Consider the following 16,721-nt stretch of genomic DNA (forward strand, 5'->3'; position numbering starts at 1 on the left):
GCGCTGTACTCCTGCTTTAACAGTGCTTCCAAGTTTTCAGCAGCGTTTGTGTTGCATTCATCTTGGGTGATGTACTTGCAGTCTTTTAGCATTGTTCTGATTCTGCTATGATCGCTTTTACGATTGTATTCACATTTCAGAAATTAAGAAAAAGCAAAGAAAAAGCGAGTTTTCAGCAAAGAGACACCTGAAACTGCCTGTTCCCATAACAGCAGTAATCCATCCAAGGCTGAGAAAAGTAATAGTATTCTTGCACCTTAGTTAGGTAAAATGTAGATGGGGCACAAATCTGAAAGCAAAAAGTTGATCACAATCCTATGGCCCTATGTTATAGTTACCCAGGAAAAGGTCATAGAAAAGGTAATAATTTGTTGTAGTAAATTATTTACCTTATATATTGTAAATTATTTCAGATTAAAGTTTCGCCGTAGCAACAACGTAATAATAGAAGGTACAATCTCTCAGCAAATGGTGCAAGAGCAGAAGCCATGGTGAGTAACTGCACATTACAAAGTGCAATATTGCATCTGTTTCTGGAAGTACAAAGACTTGAGATGGCCCCATATATCTGAAGAGTTTGCAGGTGGCATGATGATGGGCGAGGTTGGCAGATTCTGAGGAAAGTGTACAAACAGTCCTTCAGGCTAAGGTTTCTTTAGCTCCTTACATGTTTAGACAAGGGTAAACTTTACTAGCCTGTTGTTAGTTATTTCACTCCCCCCACCCCACCTACCTCCTAGGAGAAGTGCAAGCATGGTAGCAACTGCTGATTCTACTTGTCCTTTTCCTGATCATTTCCACACTTACTGCCCTGACACCCCCCCAGAAACTAAGATTTTAGCAAGAAACTTGAGCTTTTCCATCCAGCAAGTGGAAGGTTACAATCCACAAGCCATTATTCAAAAGGCGGTAATGGTGTATTTAGCACTGATTTCAGGCTGTGTGGCTGTGATGCTGTACCTGAGGGCACAGAGGCAGGGCTGAATGAAGCGAAGAGTTCAGACGGGGGTTGATGGGCAACTCCAGGACCCAGCGTGTTGGCAGGTGAAGCAGGGGTCTATGAGAACAATCAGCGTAGCTCAGCTCCAAAGTGTTCACAGTGCAATTTGTATCCTAAGTAACATTCACACACTACTCTTCAAGGCAGCATGAAAACAAAGTGAAACAGGAAAAGAAATCTCTGTGACAGTAGAATATATCATCAGCATAAATATACACCTTCCACATTCAAAGATCCAAAGCACTACAACCATACATATTTTATTTCAAAATCCCTCTTTCCTCTTAAAATAGGAGCAAAGAGCATCCAGAACTGGCTGCTGCACACATGCCTGTTTAAGTCTGCCTGCGTTAAAATTGCTATTTTATTACAGTGTAAGATAATATGTGTAGCTGCAAGGTAAAGATCAGTGACTGTTACGCTGTTTAAATTTGCACTTTAGCAATAAGAACACTGATTTTGAAAAGTGTGGGGAAAATAATACACCATGAAATCACAGTGCAATTCATTTACACAGGACAGTATCTTATTCCTGTCTACTTCCTCTAAGACATAAGCAGAAGAGTTGGTGTCAGGTGGGGACTTACTGAAGGTGAAGTGATGTCAGGAGGGGTGGACATGTCACCAAAAAGCTCTAACTGGTTTATGTTCTGGAATCAGACAGAGATTTGATGACATTATACCATCCTCAACAAGGGGCTTTTGTTAAACTGGGAAAAAACCTGGACACTTTTACATACACAGTTAAAATGCTTGTGACACTGACAGTATAACCAGCTTAGAGGATGAGTAACTTTTAGTGGATGAATCATGGCAAACTAATGGGATGTTGGACAGATGAGTTGTGATGAAATACCTACCCACAACTGATTAATAATATTTTTAAAGAGGCTCTATTTTTTTCATACGAAGCAGTGCATGTTTGTTGTAATTTTTAAATATTTACAGTCACAATACTTAAATACTTAACAAACCTAATTTCACATATTTACAATGAGGACAACAGATGTCTATATATACTTTATAGATAACTTTTTGAGTTGAGATAGGCATAAATAAATGAGTTAAGGCTAATTTTATTAAAGATCACAAATGTTGTATGAATCTCTTGGCGTTTCCTTTTCCTCTAATTTTAAAATGCTGGCACTAATGCAGATAATGTCCTTTCTGTTATATTATCAAAAAGCTGAGATTAAAACATTTCAGATCCTTACTAGTCTGGTAAATGTGCTCTGCATTCTTATAGCCAATAAATGTCTGCCAGTTACAATTAACAGCAAATGTTCTTGCCTTCAAATAAAGTTCAGTCAAATAAATAATTTTTAATTACAGTTTGATCTCATCTAACAATCAATGCAGTAAACAATATTAATGTTACCTGACTTCCAGTGCTAAGGTCGTTACAATAAAATACCCATTTTTTACAACAGGGTAGTTTTTACTGGAGCAGTTCAGGGTGAGTAGCTTGCTTAAGGATGCTACAAAAGGAGGGGGACTTGATCCTTGGAGTGCAATGCAGTAGCGCCAACCACTACGCCACCTGCTGCCACTTAAATATTAATATGCAGACAAACCAACGATAAGTCTATATATAAAATCAGGAAGACATAAAAGCATCTTGGTGAAACAGCAGCAACCAAGTGTCACTCTAACCTCGCCTTAATATGGGTGTTTAAAAGCATATCATTTTAGACTTGTATTTCCGGATGAGAAAGCCATGGATTACTGCTACAATGTCTTTGCCAAAGAGAGTGTTATTGCACCCCTCTCTTAGAAACATTTAAGGTCAGGGATGTACAAGATGTTTGATATTGAGGTCAGTTTGAACACACCTGCAAAGACTGGCTGTCCTTTATCTATAAACACCTGTTTTAATGACAAGTCTTTTAATGAACTAAACCTGCAATGTAACATGTTCAATTAAATCAATCCACAGATGTTCTGCTTGTGACTTGGACACCTATTCTGCTGCTCCCTGTCCACTGGTCCTGAGGCTGGCTCAGCCTTACCTGGCAGACCAAGCTAATGTCCTCGTCAATCTGCACCATCAGCTGCCCATTCTGTAACAGCAAAGTGGTGTTAAATGGGAGTGGGGGCAGATGGAATTGTTTCATGGAAGCCCTGCTCTAGGACATGGGCAATACAGAAGGCTGCGTTAGAGGCGGGATGCTATGAGGTGAGGAATAAGTGGGATGGACTGGGGTGAGGGTGAGAGATAGAGGAGCAGGTCAGAGCATTTGCTCACAATCCTGAAATGTAATATGAGAGAAAACGAAGTCTTACTCATGATCACTCATCCTTCCAGATTCCGCCTCATGGGGACTGTTAATATAAAACATTCAGTACAAAAATATGGTATTCTGAGGCTAAAAAGAGACCGAAATAGCTATGCCAGCACGTGATACGTATATAACCTCAGATAATATGGATTCAAATGTTCTTTTAGCCATACATACAGTTTAAATGAATTTCATCTTTTGTAACTTCATGAAAATAATAATATAACAACAGTAATATCATGAGAGGGAAGAGTGAAGACAAGTAGATCATGAGTAGCATATATTTAGCACTGTCATATAGCAAGCGATAGATAAATTAAATGCAACATTCATAAAAAAGCTACCAACACAAATCATTGCTAGGAGACAAAGCACAAATACACTCTTATGAACACACAGAACGGTACACTCAGAACGCACTGGTTTACAAAGCAACTGAACAGGTGACTCCATGTAGAAAATAGTAAATTATTCTCCATTCCTCAGTGTTACAAGTGAGCATCGCCATCGTGTAAATGGACAAACGAAGCAATGGAAAGACAACAAAGAGATGAAAACAATAAGCAACAAAGATGTGCCTACAAATTTCACATGCAAACATGTAAGAGAACATGATCCCTTAGGAACCGGCACCCCCGGCTATATTAAGAATGACAAAGATAAAACGGACTGCATTAATAACAATTAGCTTCAATTATATTTAACCACTTGGACAGCGTGTTGTAATATGAACATAATACAACCAATATTCTCCTCCCAACAACAAGAAAGCAACTCTGATTAAAAAGTAAACTAAATACATAAAATTAAATTGTTATTTATACCGTGCTTTCAGGTCTGACTATGCCTGCTTGTTTTGAATGTTAAGCACCTGAGTTCCTATGTATTTGAAGTCAGTTCCAGGCTGACATGAACATAAAAAATAGGGAGAATTAAAAGTTCAAATGATTTATTAACCCATGTGATTTATTAATGGGGGTCAAACAATTTGGTGGTGGACCAATATCAGGGGACCTGCGTGCTTGAAAACTATACGACAGTGTCAAACACTGACTTGGCAACAAACTACATACAAAGTGTGCTATTCAGCCTACACGTATAGTGTAATGAAGTTCACGCTGCAATAATCCACAACAAAATCTGCAAATTATGCATTTTAAATTCTTCCACTGAACTGGGTCTCACGTTAGTAATTAATGGGAGAGTTTTATGAAAAAAAAGGGCTGCATTTCTAAGGGAAATATGTCTACTCATTATTTTCACACAGGGAGTTAGAAGGATTTTAATGCATGGTTCTCTACTGACTGCATTAACTTTAGTAGCACATTAGCTGATTGCCTCCCTGGGTCATTGCTAGGCAGAGCAAGCACATTATTTAACCGAGTTAAAAATTGCAGAAGGAGATTAAATAAAAACTTCATCTGCACAAACTGAAGACCGTGTTTAAGATGTTACGTAATTTTCTTGCAAAAGGCAGTGAAAATGCGGGACTCAAACCTTTGCCCCTAGATACAGCTGGACTTCCAAGCGGGGTATACATCGCTAGTTTTCTAAATGATAGCAGACGACCAGAAAATTTGACTCATGTTTAGATCAAGGCAGAGAGGCTCTGGGAAAGCGACAGCAAGGACCTGAACTATGTGAAGGGTTTTCAGACACAAGGAAAGAGGGCCACATGTAAATACAGAGCACAATGAGACCAACAACAAAAATTATATGAATGTTAGACAGAAAAACACAGATGAAACAATAAAGACATGGACAGTCAGTGCTGTAGTGTACTTTATTGCCATATATGATGCCAGTAAATCTGTCAGTTGTAAAATTGTCATGGTGCTAGATAAACAAATTCACCTTGGCCCACCGGTAGTACTATCAATAATACATTTTGATGGGCATCAGTTCTTTTGGTCTTATGGGAAAGCTGACCTTATCTGGATTAGTGGAATAATGTCAAATGTGGGCAGATATGTTAAGGTCAAAGTAGGGAGGGAATTAAGAGGAAAAAAGAGTGAGAATTCCGAAAGCCCCAAGTGAATGTACAGACCAGCAATAACGCTCGAGGAATGGAAAATAATTATATAGCCGTTTTAAGTAAGATAAGGTAATAATTCCAGTTGAAAAAATGCCTGAGTTCACATACTGTAGAGTCAGCAAACTTCCAGACATAAAACCAGCGTGTTTTGTTTAAATGTCTAAAAAAATCAAGTTAAATGGTTAATGCCAAGTGGCCTCTTCTCCTTTGTTAATGGCTACATATACCAGGCTTACCCAGATGGAAAGGATTATAGTCTCTTTGCTATTTTCTCACTGTGGTATTGTATTTTAGAAGAAAAATTTCAGATATGTGCGTGCAGATAACCTTGAATGACTCAAACTGTTTTTCCTAGGGAAAAGCAGAAATGGTACAGAAAATATATTTGTTATCCATGTGGGTAGAGTCTGGAGTTGAGCATTTAAAAAATAAAAAAAATAAAAAAAAAGAACTACCAAACTGCATGGAGGCATATGAAAATTCACCTCAAGCAAGCCTCTGAATATTCCTAAAAAAAATCCTAATTAACCAGAAATCCAGAAGCATTTTTTTTTCTCTGGAATTCTACAATTTCAGTCTTTTTATGTTTAGCTTTTCCATCATAGTCTTGAACTGCATTTCAGTAATATGCCTTTCAATACCACTCAGTGCTCTCACATGGTAGAAATCATAACTGCTAAGTAGAGTATTTATTCAGCCAAACATAATCAACAAAATGCAGCCTTTCTTCATCCTGCTCTTCCAGGTAATTGAATATTTTTTGGCAGTTGCTTAGAGAGTGACCATGGGGAGCCTGGAAGAGAATTAAACTGCTCTCTGCCAACCCTGCCCCCGAACCCCACCCCTACCCCCACACACACATTGACAGACAAACGTACACGCACATGCAGGGAGTGAGAGAGGACGGCGGATTTGCATTGGTTGGATTATCCCGGTCTAAGAGGGACAGGGGATGCTGAGGTGCGGCATCCCTGGGACACTTTAACACAAGCAACACGGCCCCAACAGGCTCCCCCCAAAGCCTCAAATGGAAAGCAAGCACAAGAATAGTGACGAGGAAAGGCTTTTCGGAGATGCCATTTGGAGGAACTAAGAGGTTTGCCTGAGGGTAGCAGGAAACAAAGTGCAAACACCTACACTTAGTGGATGCCGTTTTGGAACATCATAGACCCCTTCCTTCTGCTGACTTGTGGGAACCTAGATTGGCAGTTAATCAAGCCAAAAACAAGTTAAACATCATTATCTTCAGGCAAGCTAAACATCTTTAATCTTCAAAAAACAAACATTAATGGAAAAAGCCATCAGTATTTGAGATTTATGTTCCACAACCCCCCCCCCCCCCCCCCACCGAGAAAATGATATGCATAAAATAAACCGAATTTTAAAGTGTTTGACTGTTAGACTGACATTATGCTGAATTTCATGCATAATTCTGTTTATATTTATGATTACTCAGAGGATTACAGCTGGCATGGAAGGTGCATACATTCAGCTACAATAAAATGTTAGTTTTATTATTCTGAGTACAATACACTGTTTTTAAACAGAAATATTTTTGTATTATTCATGTAAATGTAGAATTTCTTCCCTTCAAAGGCATCAAATAACCTGCATTAGGAGATACCACAGTACCGGTCAAGTCTGTGGGTCAGTACTGAGCAACATTGAAACCAACACCAGCTCAGTCAATTCACACACACACGTTATTAAAGCAGTACTTGGCTCCCATTATGTAGATCCAAGTACATGGAGCCATGTAAACATATTGCATAACAGGAGCAGACTCTAAGTGATACTAGGAACCGATTAAGATCAGTAAGGACACACCGTGAAAACAGTACTTGGTAGGAATTGGCACAGGCCCTTCGCATTACCAGCACGAGACACAAGAACCACAACGCGCAACTAAATTAGAGTTCACACAAAAATAATCCGGATATAGTTATATTTTACTAAATCTAAATAATCTTTACAAATTCCACACTCACACAGCACTCACATGCATATTTAAATATGGTTTGTGTTAGAGGTGTAAACTGCAGTCACATCTTCATCTTAGGTGATGGGATCAGTTAAGAACAACAGGAAATGGAATGATGCTGTGCCATCTGACCTATGTTACACAAACAGCGCTCTTTGCATTTTATAATTCTGTCTGCCAGATCATCATGCTCTTTTTTCAAAGTGAGCTATAAAAGGACATGATTTGGTTCTAGTTCTGTATAAAAGACTTCTTAAGCAGAGAACTGAATACAGGCAGAGAAACTGGAAGATGATCTCAAAGATAGGTACCACACCACAAAAATTTCCCGGGGACTGGTCTCAGCGTACTTATGATGATATAAAGCAGCTATGTTGTAATGCCACACTGGAGAGTTATGTGCTCCAGAACCACTGAAATGTTTTAATTGTCTTTCAAAATCAGTGGTTGAAGGGTTATATACAATTAGAGTGCATCTGAATGCAGTTTTGGAGCCAACAGCAAAAGTAAGTAAAGTAACTGCTAAAAACATAATTATGGCTTTATAATATGGCTTTAAAAAAAATAATAATTTTCAAGAGCATGAAAGCATATGACAATATTCTTAAGTAAGTAATAATAAGCATTATTATTAAATAATTAATTTCAACAGCCACATAACTCCTCAAATATGAAACAATATCACAGTCAACAGCTATTGTTTTCTAACCAATATTAGATGAGACCATCTGAAACCCGCTACGCATTACATCACACGTGGCACGTAATTCCTTCATAACTGTAATGGAAATCTCAGCCGGATCAGTCAGTGCACGTTTGTTTCGGATTTCGTGCCAGATCTCTTCTGAGAATGGGATTTCGCTTCACGGTGATTGGTGGCGCACTGTGTTGAGCTGTATATCTTACCTTTTCTGAGGAACTGGGAAAGGTGCTGAGGCGCGGCAAAGATGAGGCCCTGTGTCATTAGTCACCAGTGAGCTGTCTAATGGCGCTGAAATAAATGAATGGCACTTCCACCCAACACACCACCTGGATGGTACAGGAGGAGGAGGGGGCAGCGTGGAGAGTACCTGATATACGCTCTCTTCTGATTGGGGGTCACGGATGGGCTCGAGTCCAGCCTCAAACACAATGTACTACAACATCGGTAGCATAGCGATGAGAGGGTGCAGACAAAGAGACAGGGGGAAGAGCAGAAATGTGATTGGTCAAAGAGAATCAGAAACAAACAAAGCCTAAGCAGTTTGAAGCAGAACATCATGCAAGCGCTAGGTGCTGGCTGCTCAGTGGACTGAGGTTTCTCCAGCACCTTCAACACCACATAATCAGTATAACGCATAACCGTCTTCGCTCCGTGTTCCTTAGCTCCTCACTCCGCGTCGCGTGAAAGATCTAACGCAGAGTCATACTTTGTCGATGGGGCTAGGAACGATACAGCTTTTCTTCCCTGTCCTCTCTTTGCTGCGCTGCGGAAAGCAAGCTCGCCTTCTTCGTCTACGCAGTGTGATCCCTGCATAAAAGCGAGCTGCGCCTTGGTACGTGTACACAAATGCAAAGAAGCCTGAAAAAGTCACACGGGCCCCTGTGTGTTTGCCTTCCCATGCTGCGTTCTGTTCTCTGTCGACACGATTATGCGCACGGGTCTAAAATACACATGCGGTCATATTTTTATAGCCAAACACATGTGGAGAAGGAGGCCTTTCATGATAAAAATACTTTTCCTGCAGTGCAAGAATTTCATACTTTTACTCAGTAGTGATCAGACTTCAGCTCTATCAGCATGTATCTTTTGAGTAGCATTATACCCTACAAAATTACCCCTTTTGTGATTTAGAATCTATAAAAGGACAATTCTCATGCTTTTGGCACACAACGCTTTTTGCTTCATAAGGGTTAAAGCGGCCTGCATTCAGTAAGTGCTAAAGAGTATTGCGTTTCAGTATCGAAAGTTTGGAAAGGGAATGTAGTAAACCTGAAGACCTAGTTCTGTATAGTATGCTAGGAAAAACAACAACTGAAAAATTAAAATCAAGTTGTATGAGACTGCATTTTCCATACAACTTGAATTATTAATCTGCAATGGTCTACTATGTATCGGAGATGCAGAAATGGAAAAACAATGAGCTATATCTAAAAATGGGATTTAATGCCTGTGACTACCCAGTGAGTATCCGACAACTAATGTACAACAAAGCATGGAATACGTTTGGATGCTGAGACACTGTGATGAGTAATTTGTTACCTGGTACACGGGGTCTTCCACGTCATCCTCCAAAATCGTCTTTGTGAGCAATTAAGAGCGAAAAACAGATTTTGAATCAACAGAGAAGAGACAGGGGGGGGGGCACAGTAGAGGGAATGAACTGAGAAATAAGCAGATCAGCAGATTTGACAGGGGCACATTGAATTTTTCGTCATCCCGGTACTATAATGTGATTCTTCAAAGACAGCTATGCTACCTTTTTCTTCCCAACTGAGGAAGCTTTGTTCCGACAAACAGTACAGAGCGCATGAAATGGTCCAGTCACATCTGTCAGCCTTCCGGCAGTTACGTTATCTGTCCAGCCGAGAGGAAGAAGCTAAGAAACAGGAAACCACTTGGGATCTCAGCATCTCTCTTGTGACACCTTTAATTATCAGCACTTAAATCATCATGCTTCTACTGTGTGCTTCTACTTCTAAATCCTTGTGCAACTAAGGCAGGATTTTAAAACTGATTTACCTATTTAATTAAATGCACTGTATTGCAGGTATTACTAAAACAACTACTTTCTACAGCTTTACTACTCTGACTCACATACTATTTCTTACTTAGTTGTGACATCAAAGACAGGGGTTCTGATTCACAGCATTCTTCTGGCACACATCTTTTGGGTATTTTTTAAGGCTACGAGTGATACCACGTGCTTTAACTAATTGTTTCCTTGCTCTCATTGAAGAGATTAGCTATCTAACCGCAACAGGTGATGCTGTGCATTGTTTATACAAATGCTGCTAGTAATTACTTGAGAAAGCCTATTCTAACACCTAGAGACATTAGAGAAATTCATTTTTTTTTAAAACCACAACGTGAACACTTGATAGCGTTCTATTTTATCCGATTCCCTCAGAATTTCACATTTTAGAGTCATGCATAAAGGCTGAAAATATGTACTTTGTAAGTACAGGGGTTAAAAATAAGGCAGAATTGCTGCCCAAGGCAATATCTAGCCGGGTTTACCTGGTAAACAGCCTGCTCACACTGTTTGTCCTTCTGGGCCTTCTTCTCCAGCTCCTCACGCTGCTTGATCTCATAAATCAGCTGGAAGAGGTCACGCAGGTCAAGGATCACAGGCTCAGCCTGCAGGCCGAAGATGGTGAGGATGAAGATTAAGTGCCAGATTTATCATCTCCACCAAAACGTTGAAAAAACCAAATCCACGCCATTAAAAAGTGGCAGCTCATTTGAAACTTCTTTTTGTAACGAAAAAACTTAAGGGGTTTTAACAGAGTTTGCAATACAGATTCACAGTTGTCTCTGCAGTCTGTGAAATACAGTTCATTTTTAAAGATGGATTATAAACTGAAATTTCTTTAATTTTACACATTTTTAACCAAATGGGACATATCTGGTGCAGTTTCCATGGGTAACAGGGTTTCAATACATTCTTAGCAGGGCAGGCATTAAAAGGACCATCAATGACTATTTTTTTTATCTGCTCTCATGAGCAGACAGGTATAAGATACTGAACATGGTCAACAATGGCCCTCAACCACAGCAGGTACCATCAAAAAGCTGACATTTTGCACGCTGCATTGACTGTTCTTCCATGGCCAACCCCAGGCCGTTCATCTTCCCATGATTCCCCATCTCAGAAAGAAAATAGACTTTTCCTCGTGTCAAGAAGTCAACATCTGTCTCTGTCATAGGAGCCTGGACCCATTACAGTACAGATCAGTAGGAAATGGATGGGTTGTTTGAGTCAAAGACAGTCAGCCACTGATTGAGCATGGGAAATCAATGCTGAATCAGGCTCAGGTAGTAGGAGACAGAACAGCAAAGGAGAGACAAAATCGTGTTCCTCAACAAGCCACTATTTTACAGTGTTCACATATTGTTTCCTGCTCACATTTTGTTCCTGTTCAAAGCTGGAACTCTTGAACTCTGCAGTCGAAACTCTAGATCCGTAAACAGCTAGAGATCCAGTTTTATCAAAAATAGAAGCCCAGAAAAGGCATGGAAACTGTTTATGCTGCACTGTTGTTATACACTGAGGAAGAACATTATATTAGGTTACGAAAAAGGGATACAAATTATTGTGTCATAGAATGGGGGACATCATGGAACCTGCATAAAGCACATCAGCTGTGATACTCACCGACTGAGCTGTCTTAATGGCAACAAATCTATGGTGGCCTTCTTTCCCACAGACGTAGCCAAAAGCACGGTGGTCCGTGATGTCCTTGGCAATGTAGGAGATCTCATGGACCGCATGATGATGCTGAAGGATCTGCAGAAGACAGGCATAAAGTCTAAAATACAGAACAACCTTAGGAAAATTCTCTAGATCTGGAAAGCATAACTTCAGAATTTACTCTAAACAGTCTCCTGGTGGTCTAAGAGAATCAACACCATCACAGCTACACCATTTGGGGTTTACGGATATGAAGTTTGACTACATCAAACTTTTCCGGTACAGGACATTTCAATATCAATGATTGCCTGAAAAGAGCAGTATCCACCAGTACTATGATGCAAAATGATTTTTTTTTTTCCACGGACCAAACTCCTCTGAGTAAATTCCGACCATCCATCTCACTAAGCGCAAGAAAAACTATGGACCACACTGATGTGGCTGATGGGGGTGAGCAATCATTTAAGGTTTTTGTCAGCTTATAATATTCGCAGCTGACCTCATCATTGTGGCAAGGGGGAGTCATTAAAGTGATTGTTATGCTTCTGAATGCAACGCTATCGATTCACTGTTCAGCCGTTGGTGCCGCCCCCTTATATACCAGTCCCAGAATGGCATTTATGTCTGAACAAGTGTTTCAGGAATCCGCTAAGGCTAAAAGATTGTTTGATGTTGTCACAACGAGGCTGTAAATGTCACTGTTACCCATCATCTTTGAACTGAAGAGATAATTGAGGGGGTGGGGGCATTCAGGTTTGGGTGGCAGGGGACCAGACAGGGGTAGTCTAGGGACAGTTACACGGCTCGGGAAAGTGGATGCAAATAAAAAAAAAAATAAATAAAAACATGCTGGACAGAAAGGTAGAAATAATTTCTCCAGGCTCCAGGTTTCAGGCAGTATTACAGGGTTGACAGTGATAAGCTAGGCAGTAAACACTCTAAATTGGGTGATGTTTCCGTGGCCACAATAAACCCAGAGCTCACATTTGGAATTACCTTCACGCCTTTGTGTTGGCTATTGTTTTTTTGGGGGGCAGCAGGGGGGATTATGTTATGTGTGACGGATGGCGGGAAATAACCCTGCCTAGAATAACTACCTATTGTTCGTGCTGTTTTTCCTTTTTGTTTCTGTGCAAAACACTTACAGGTCCCTGTGGCACATGGTCAGACCCGGATACCTTTAAAGTCTAAATTCCTATTTATCATCTTAGGAATTAAAATTAGTTAACACAAAAAAAAAAAAAAACTGAAAAATCTTAATACATGCAAATTACCATCGGCACTATTTTGATTAAGTTCTTGCAGATGCTCTGCCTGTGCTTATTTACAGATATGACAATCTTTACATTTTGTATAAGCTCCTGCGCGCTATGCTTTTGCATCGTTTTTGAGTTGCTCTCACTGTGTCTGGCAAGTAAAAAATGAGGATATGAACCGGAAAGTTGCAAGTCACCCTCAGGCCATCAGCTTGCAAAAATGGCTGAAGTGCAAAATTGTATGCTGTGTAATTCGCTTTGGATAAAAGCATCTGCAAAACAACGAAACAATGTCTTGCCATGTAATCAGGTCACTCTGTAACACTGCAGCTGAAAGGAAGGAGATGGCAGCTCTCACTTGTCACTGAGTGGAGCTCATTCTTCAGACAGACCTCCATACAGCATGCCGACAGGACTGCACGGGAATTGAATGACATTCTGTGGCTTTTTACACACACAAAGCAAGTAGATTATCCCCAAAACACACAAATCTCCCCCGCAGCCTTACCCAGACAATCGACAGCAATCCGGATTCAGCCGTAATGTCAATGAAGCGATGTGTTTTATAAATTAAGAGTGAGCGTTATGATAAAGGCAGCTTTGCATACTCTTCTATCTAAAGGTTAATTCATAGCTGTAGCTCAGTTAATGGATATATTCGAAGGTATTGACGTCCTGTTGTGGTGAGTAACTAATGCAAGGCGACACACACCTTCTCTGGCTGATCTGGCAGGTAGTGCAGTTTCTTCTTCACTGACCTCTTAGTTCATGATGGAATTACATAAGCGGTTAAGAAACGCTGTTCCATTTGTTCCATGTAAAAATGTTTAACTGGAGGCATTTGTTCTTTTATAGAACACCTCGAAAAATCCTAGCGGAGCATAAATAGAATAGCTGCAGTCGTTTAGAAAATTAGACCTTTGTGTTAAATTAAACAAGGATGTCTTAAGGTCAAGTCTCTGCAACACTGCTGAGTATGGTCAAGGCGTGCAATGGAATGCGAAACACAGCAAAAACAGACACTGCTAACACCTTTCCTGGAACAGGAAGGCAGACTAAATTTGTGATTTTTCATTTCTTAAAACACTTATTTCAGATTACTCACATTTGTGAAAAAGAATGAGCTGAGTCGCTCTGTTTAGCACCTTGTCTAAAGAGATAAAATCGAGACTATCTCACCTTTAAAAAAAAAAAAAAAAAAAAAAGCCCAATCCCAGTGTGGTGTACCTTTTAAATTGTATTCTCATAGTCTGAATCATTTAAAGAACATACCACAGTATTAGAATCTATTAATCCACACAATATCCACATAACACAGACTAAACAAAGGAATTCTTTCTTTTGATGTTTTATACTGCAATCTGTGTTTACTGACTGATCGCATGTTAACCGCACACAGCTGGATTTTGAGGTGGACTAATTCTGTTCGAGAGTGGGGTTTGTGGAAGGCTACTGGGTCATCCAAAGCTTGAAGCAAGGCAAGGCCATGGAAGGACCTGGAATGCATGTGTAAACATGCTGCTTCCCCGCTGGGGTGTAAATCACGGCCAGTTCAATTTGCTCCTGGCGGGTAACCTCCACAGAGATTGATGTCTGTGGAGTGGGGCTGGAGCTGGGCTGGTGCGGGGGCCTTAGTGATGGCACCGTAAATCTCGCACCGCTAGGTGGGATCAAGGACTCAGGAGGTCAGATGTGCAGACAACACCCCCATCCCCACACACCCTGTCTCTCACTTTTCGTAGCCCGTGTACAGGGTGTCCAAGAGCAGGAAAGCTGTCCCCTTCCCCCTCTCTCTACAACCCATCTTGGCTGTTAATACATGGGCACCAGGGTGCACTTTCATACCATACAGCAAATACACAGAATTCATATTGTGACTCTTAGTAGGATGAAAAAATTAAAGGAAAATGACCCAGTGGAAGAATACCATGTTTAAAGGATGGAAGACCTTAGTTCCTTTGTATAAACATCATGGTCTGAGTAGAGAACCACCTTCACAGTAGCAAAAGCAGGACGTACTGATGAGTGTTTAGTATGATTATTTGTCAAACAAATCTAGTGCGCTTGCATATATTCAAACATTGTGTCTTATGCCGTTTCAAACTGTGACTGCAATGAGTGTAACAAGCACAGAAAAAGGACGAAAGAGCTATAGATCTGTAAACTGAATGTGAGAAAATGGATTTATGACCAATCTACAGCAAATGAAGGAATGTTGTATTAATTTCCTAGTGAATCAATTTTATATACCCATCTTGTTAGGCTCTGCTTTGCAATAATGGCTACACGGGGAGAGAAACTCTAAATAGTGTCAATTCAAAGCACTTTCACTTCCCCTATAAGGCCAAAATACGACATTAACTACCAGTTTCCGGCTTGTGGCAGCATACAGGAAAGAGGTAGAATCCAGAAAGCAAAGGAGAAGAGGTAGGATATTTCCTCACATGGGCCTATGCATAATAGTATTTGCAGAAGCTGGTGAATATTGTTGAAGATTGTTACCACACTCAAATCAGTGTGCCCACTGCAGGGGATTCTGGATAATTAGCTACTGTGTTGGAAACAAAAAGGACTGGGGAGATGACTTAGATCGTGGTGAAGAACTTCAACCGTCCCTTAACATGACAGCAGCACTGTAAACATTAAAGACTGGCCTCATCATTAGGGAAGCTCAGTTTGATGGAATGTCACTTGCCATTGAGGGGTTTGTGTCTGTAAGTGAGCAGATGTGTAGACAAGATGGCCCTGGTTACACAGCCAAATAAATGTGTCATAAAGGGCGGCTGACCGTGACTTTTTTTGGGATAGAAAGGACTGTAGAACAGATGGGAGAACCTAAAGGCATCATTGCCATCCATATCATGGTGGGTCTCTTCTCTCGTCAAACACCTTCCCCCATCCCTCTTCCCCTTGCCATCAGACAAATAAGTGCAATGACATCATTCCTTGCTCTGGACAACCAATCCTTCTATACTGTAGTTTTAATAAAGAAAAGGCCCATTCTGGCATTGCTCCAGACTACATAGACAAGATGAGATTAGCCAAGTCGCAGAAGTGGATTTTGCGGCGATGTTGCTTTTGTAATGAAATTATAAGGTCAACTCGATTCATAGACGGCAGGGTCTGAGAGTTGCAGAAACATCAATGGACTTGTAGGTCACTGCAGAGAGGAGGAGAATGGAAGAGATGGCAGCGGGACAATGGCTGTATCAAAACTGTATTGGATGAAAGGCACTCTACAGTAATATTACTGCTACACATTGTGTGCTTGTTTTTCCTTTAGTACTCACTTGAAACTAACTGCATTGATATTTCCTCTATGGATCTTCAATGACTTTTTCCTACACCGATATTTTGTAACTTTTTTTAAATCATATTTTCATTTCTACCAAAAACTTTTTTTTTTTGCATTTATTAACACATCTGGTAAAATGTTTTAATAATGAAAGTAACTAACCATTCTATATTGGAATCAGCAAACTGATACATCTGTAGCAACTGCACAATCTCCATGACACTCATTTAGTTTATTAAGACACAAAGCAACACACCCACAATGAGCTTGTGGTGAGCCAGAGCCTAACACAGGGCGCAAGGCTGGAAGGGAAGGATACACACACCGGACAGGTCAGTGTGCCACAAGATGGTCCAAGGAGGACTCGAACCCCCGATCAACCACAGAGCAGGCACTGGCCAAACCCACTGCACCACTACCACAACCACAACCACACCCCACAAAAGTCAATACACACACACACACACACACACACACACAC

The 16,721-nt window shown here is 40.4% G+C and overlaps 1 protein-coding gene across 1 annotated transcript in view; it reads right to left on the reverse strand.

Moving 5' to 3' along the window:
• The window catches only part of LOC108935187 (disabled homolog 1-like), an 87,496-nt gene that overhangs the window by 10,944 nt on the left and 59,831 nt on the right, over positions 1-16,721 (reverse strand). Inside the window, exons 5-12 of the mRNA XM_029250713.1 lie at positions 11,654-11,785; positions 10,516-10,635; positions 9,538-9,576; positions 8,366-8,431; positions 6,452-6,511; positions 3,010-3,060; positions 1,588-1,650; positions 961-1,057 (exon numbers count right to left, since the gene is read on the reverse strand). Coding sequence (XP_029106546.1) covers positions 961-1,057; positions 1,588-1,650; positions 3,010-3,060; positions 6,452-6,511; positions 8,366-8,431; positions 9,538-9,576; positions 10,516-10,635; positions 11,654-11,785 — 628 coding nt within the window. The remainder of the gene's footprint in view (positions 1-960; positions 1,058-1,587; positions 1,651-3,009; positions 3,061-6,451; positions 6,512-8,365; positions 8,432-9,537; positions 9,577-10,515; positions 10,636-11,653; positions 11,786-16,721) is intronic.

The sequence above is a fragment of the Scleropages formosus genome, chromosome 3 (genome assembly GCF_900964775.1).
Source record: "Scleropages formosus chromosome 3, fSclFor1.1, whole genome shotgun sequence".
In the NCBI taxonomy this organism is placed as follows: Eukaryota; Metazoa; Chordata; class Actinopteri; order Osteoglossiformes; family Osteoglossidae; genus Scleropages; species Scleropages formosus.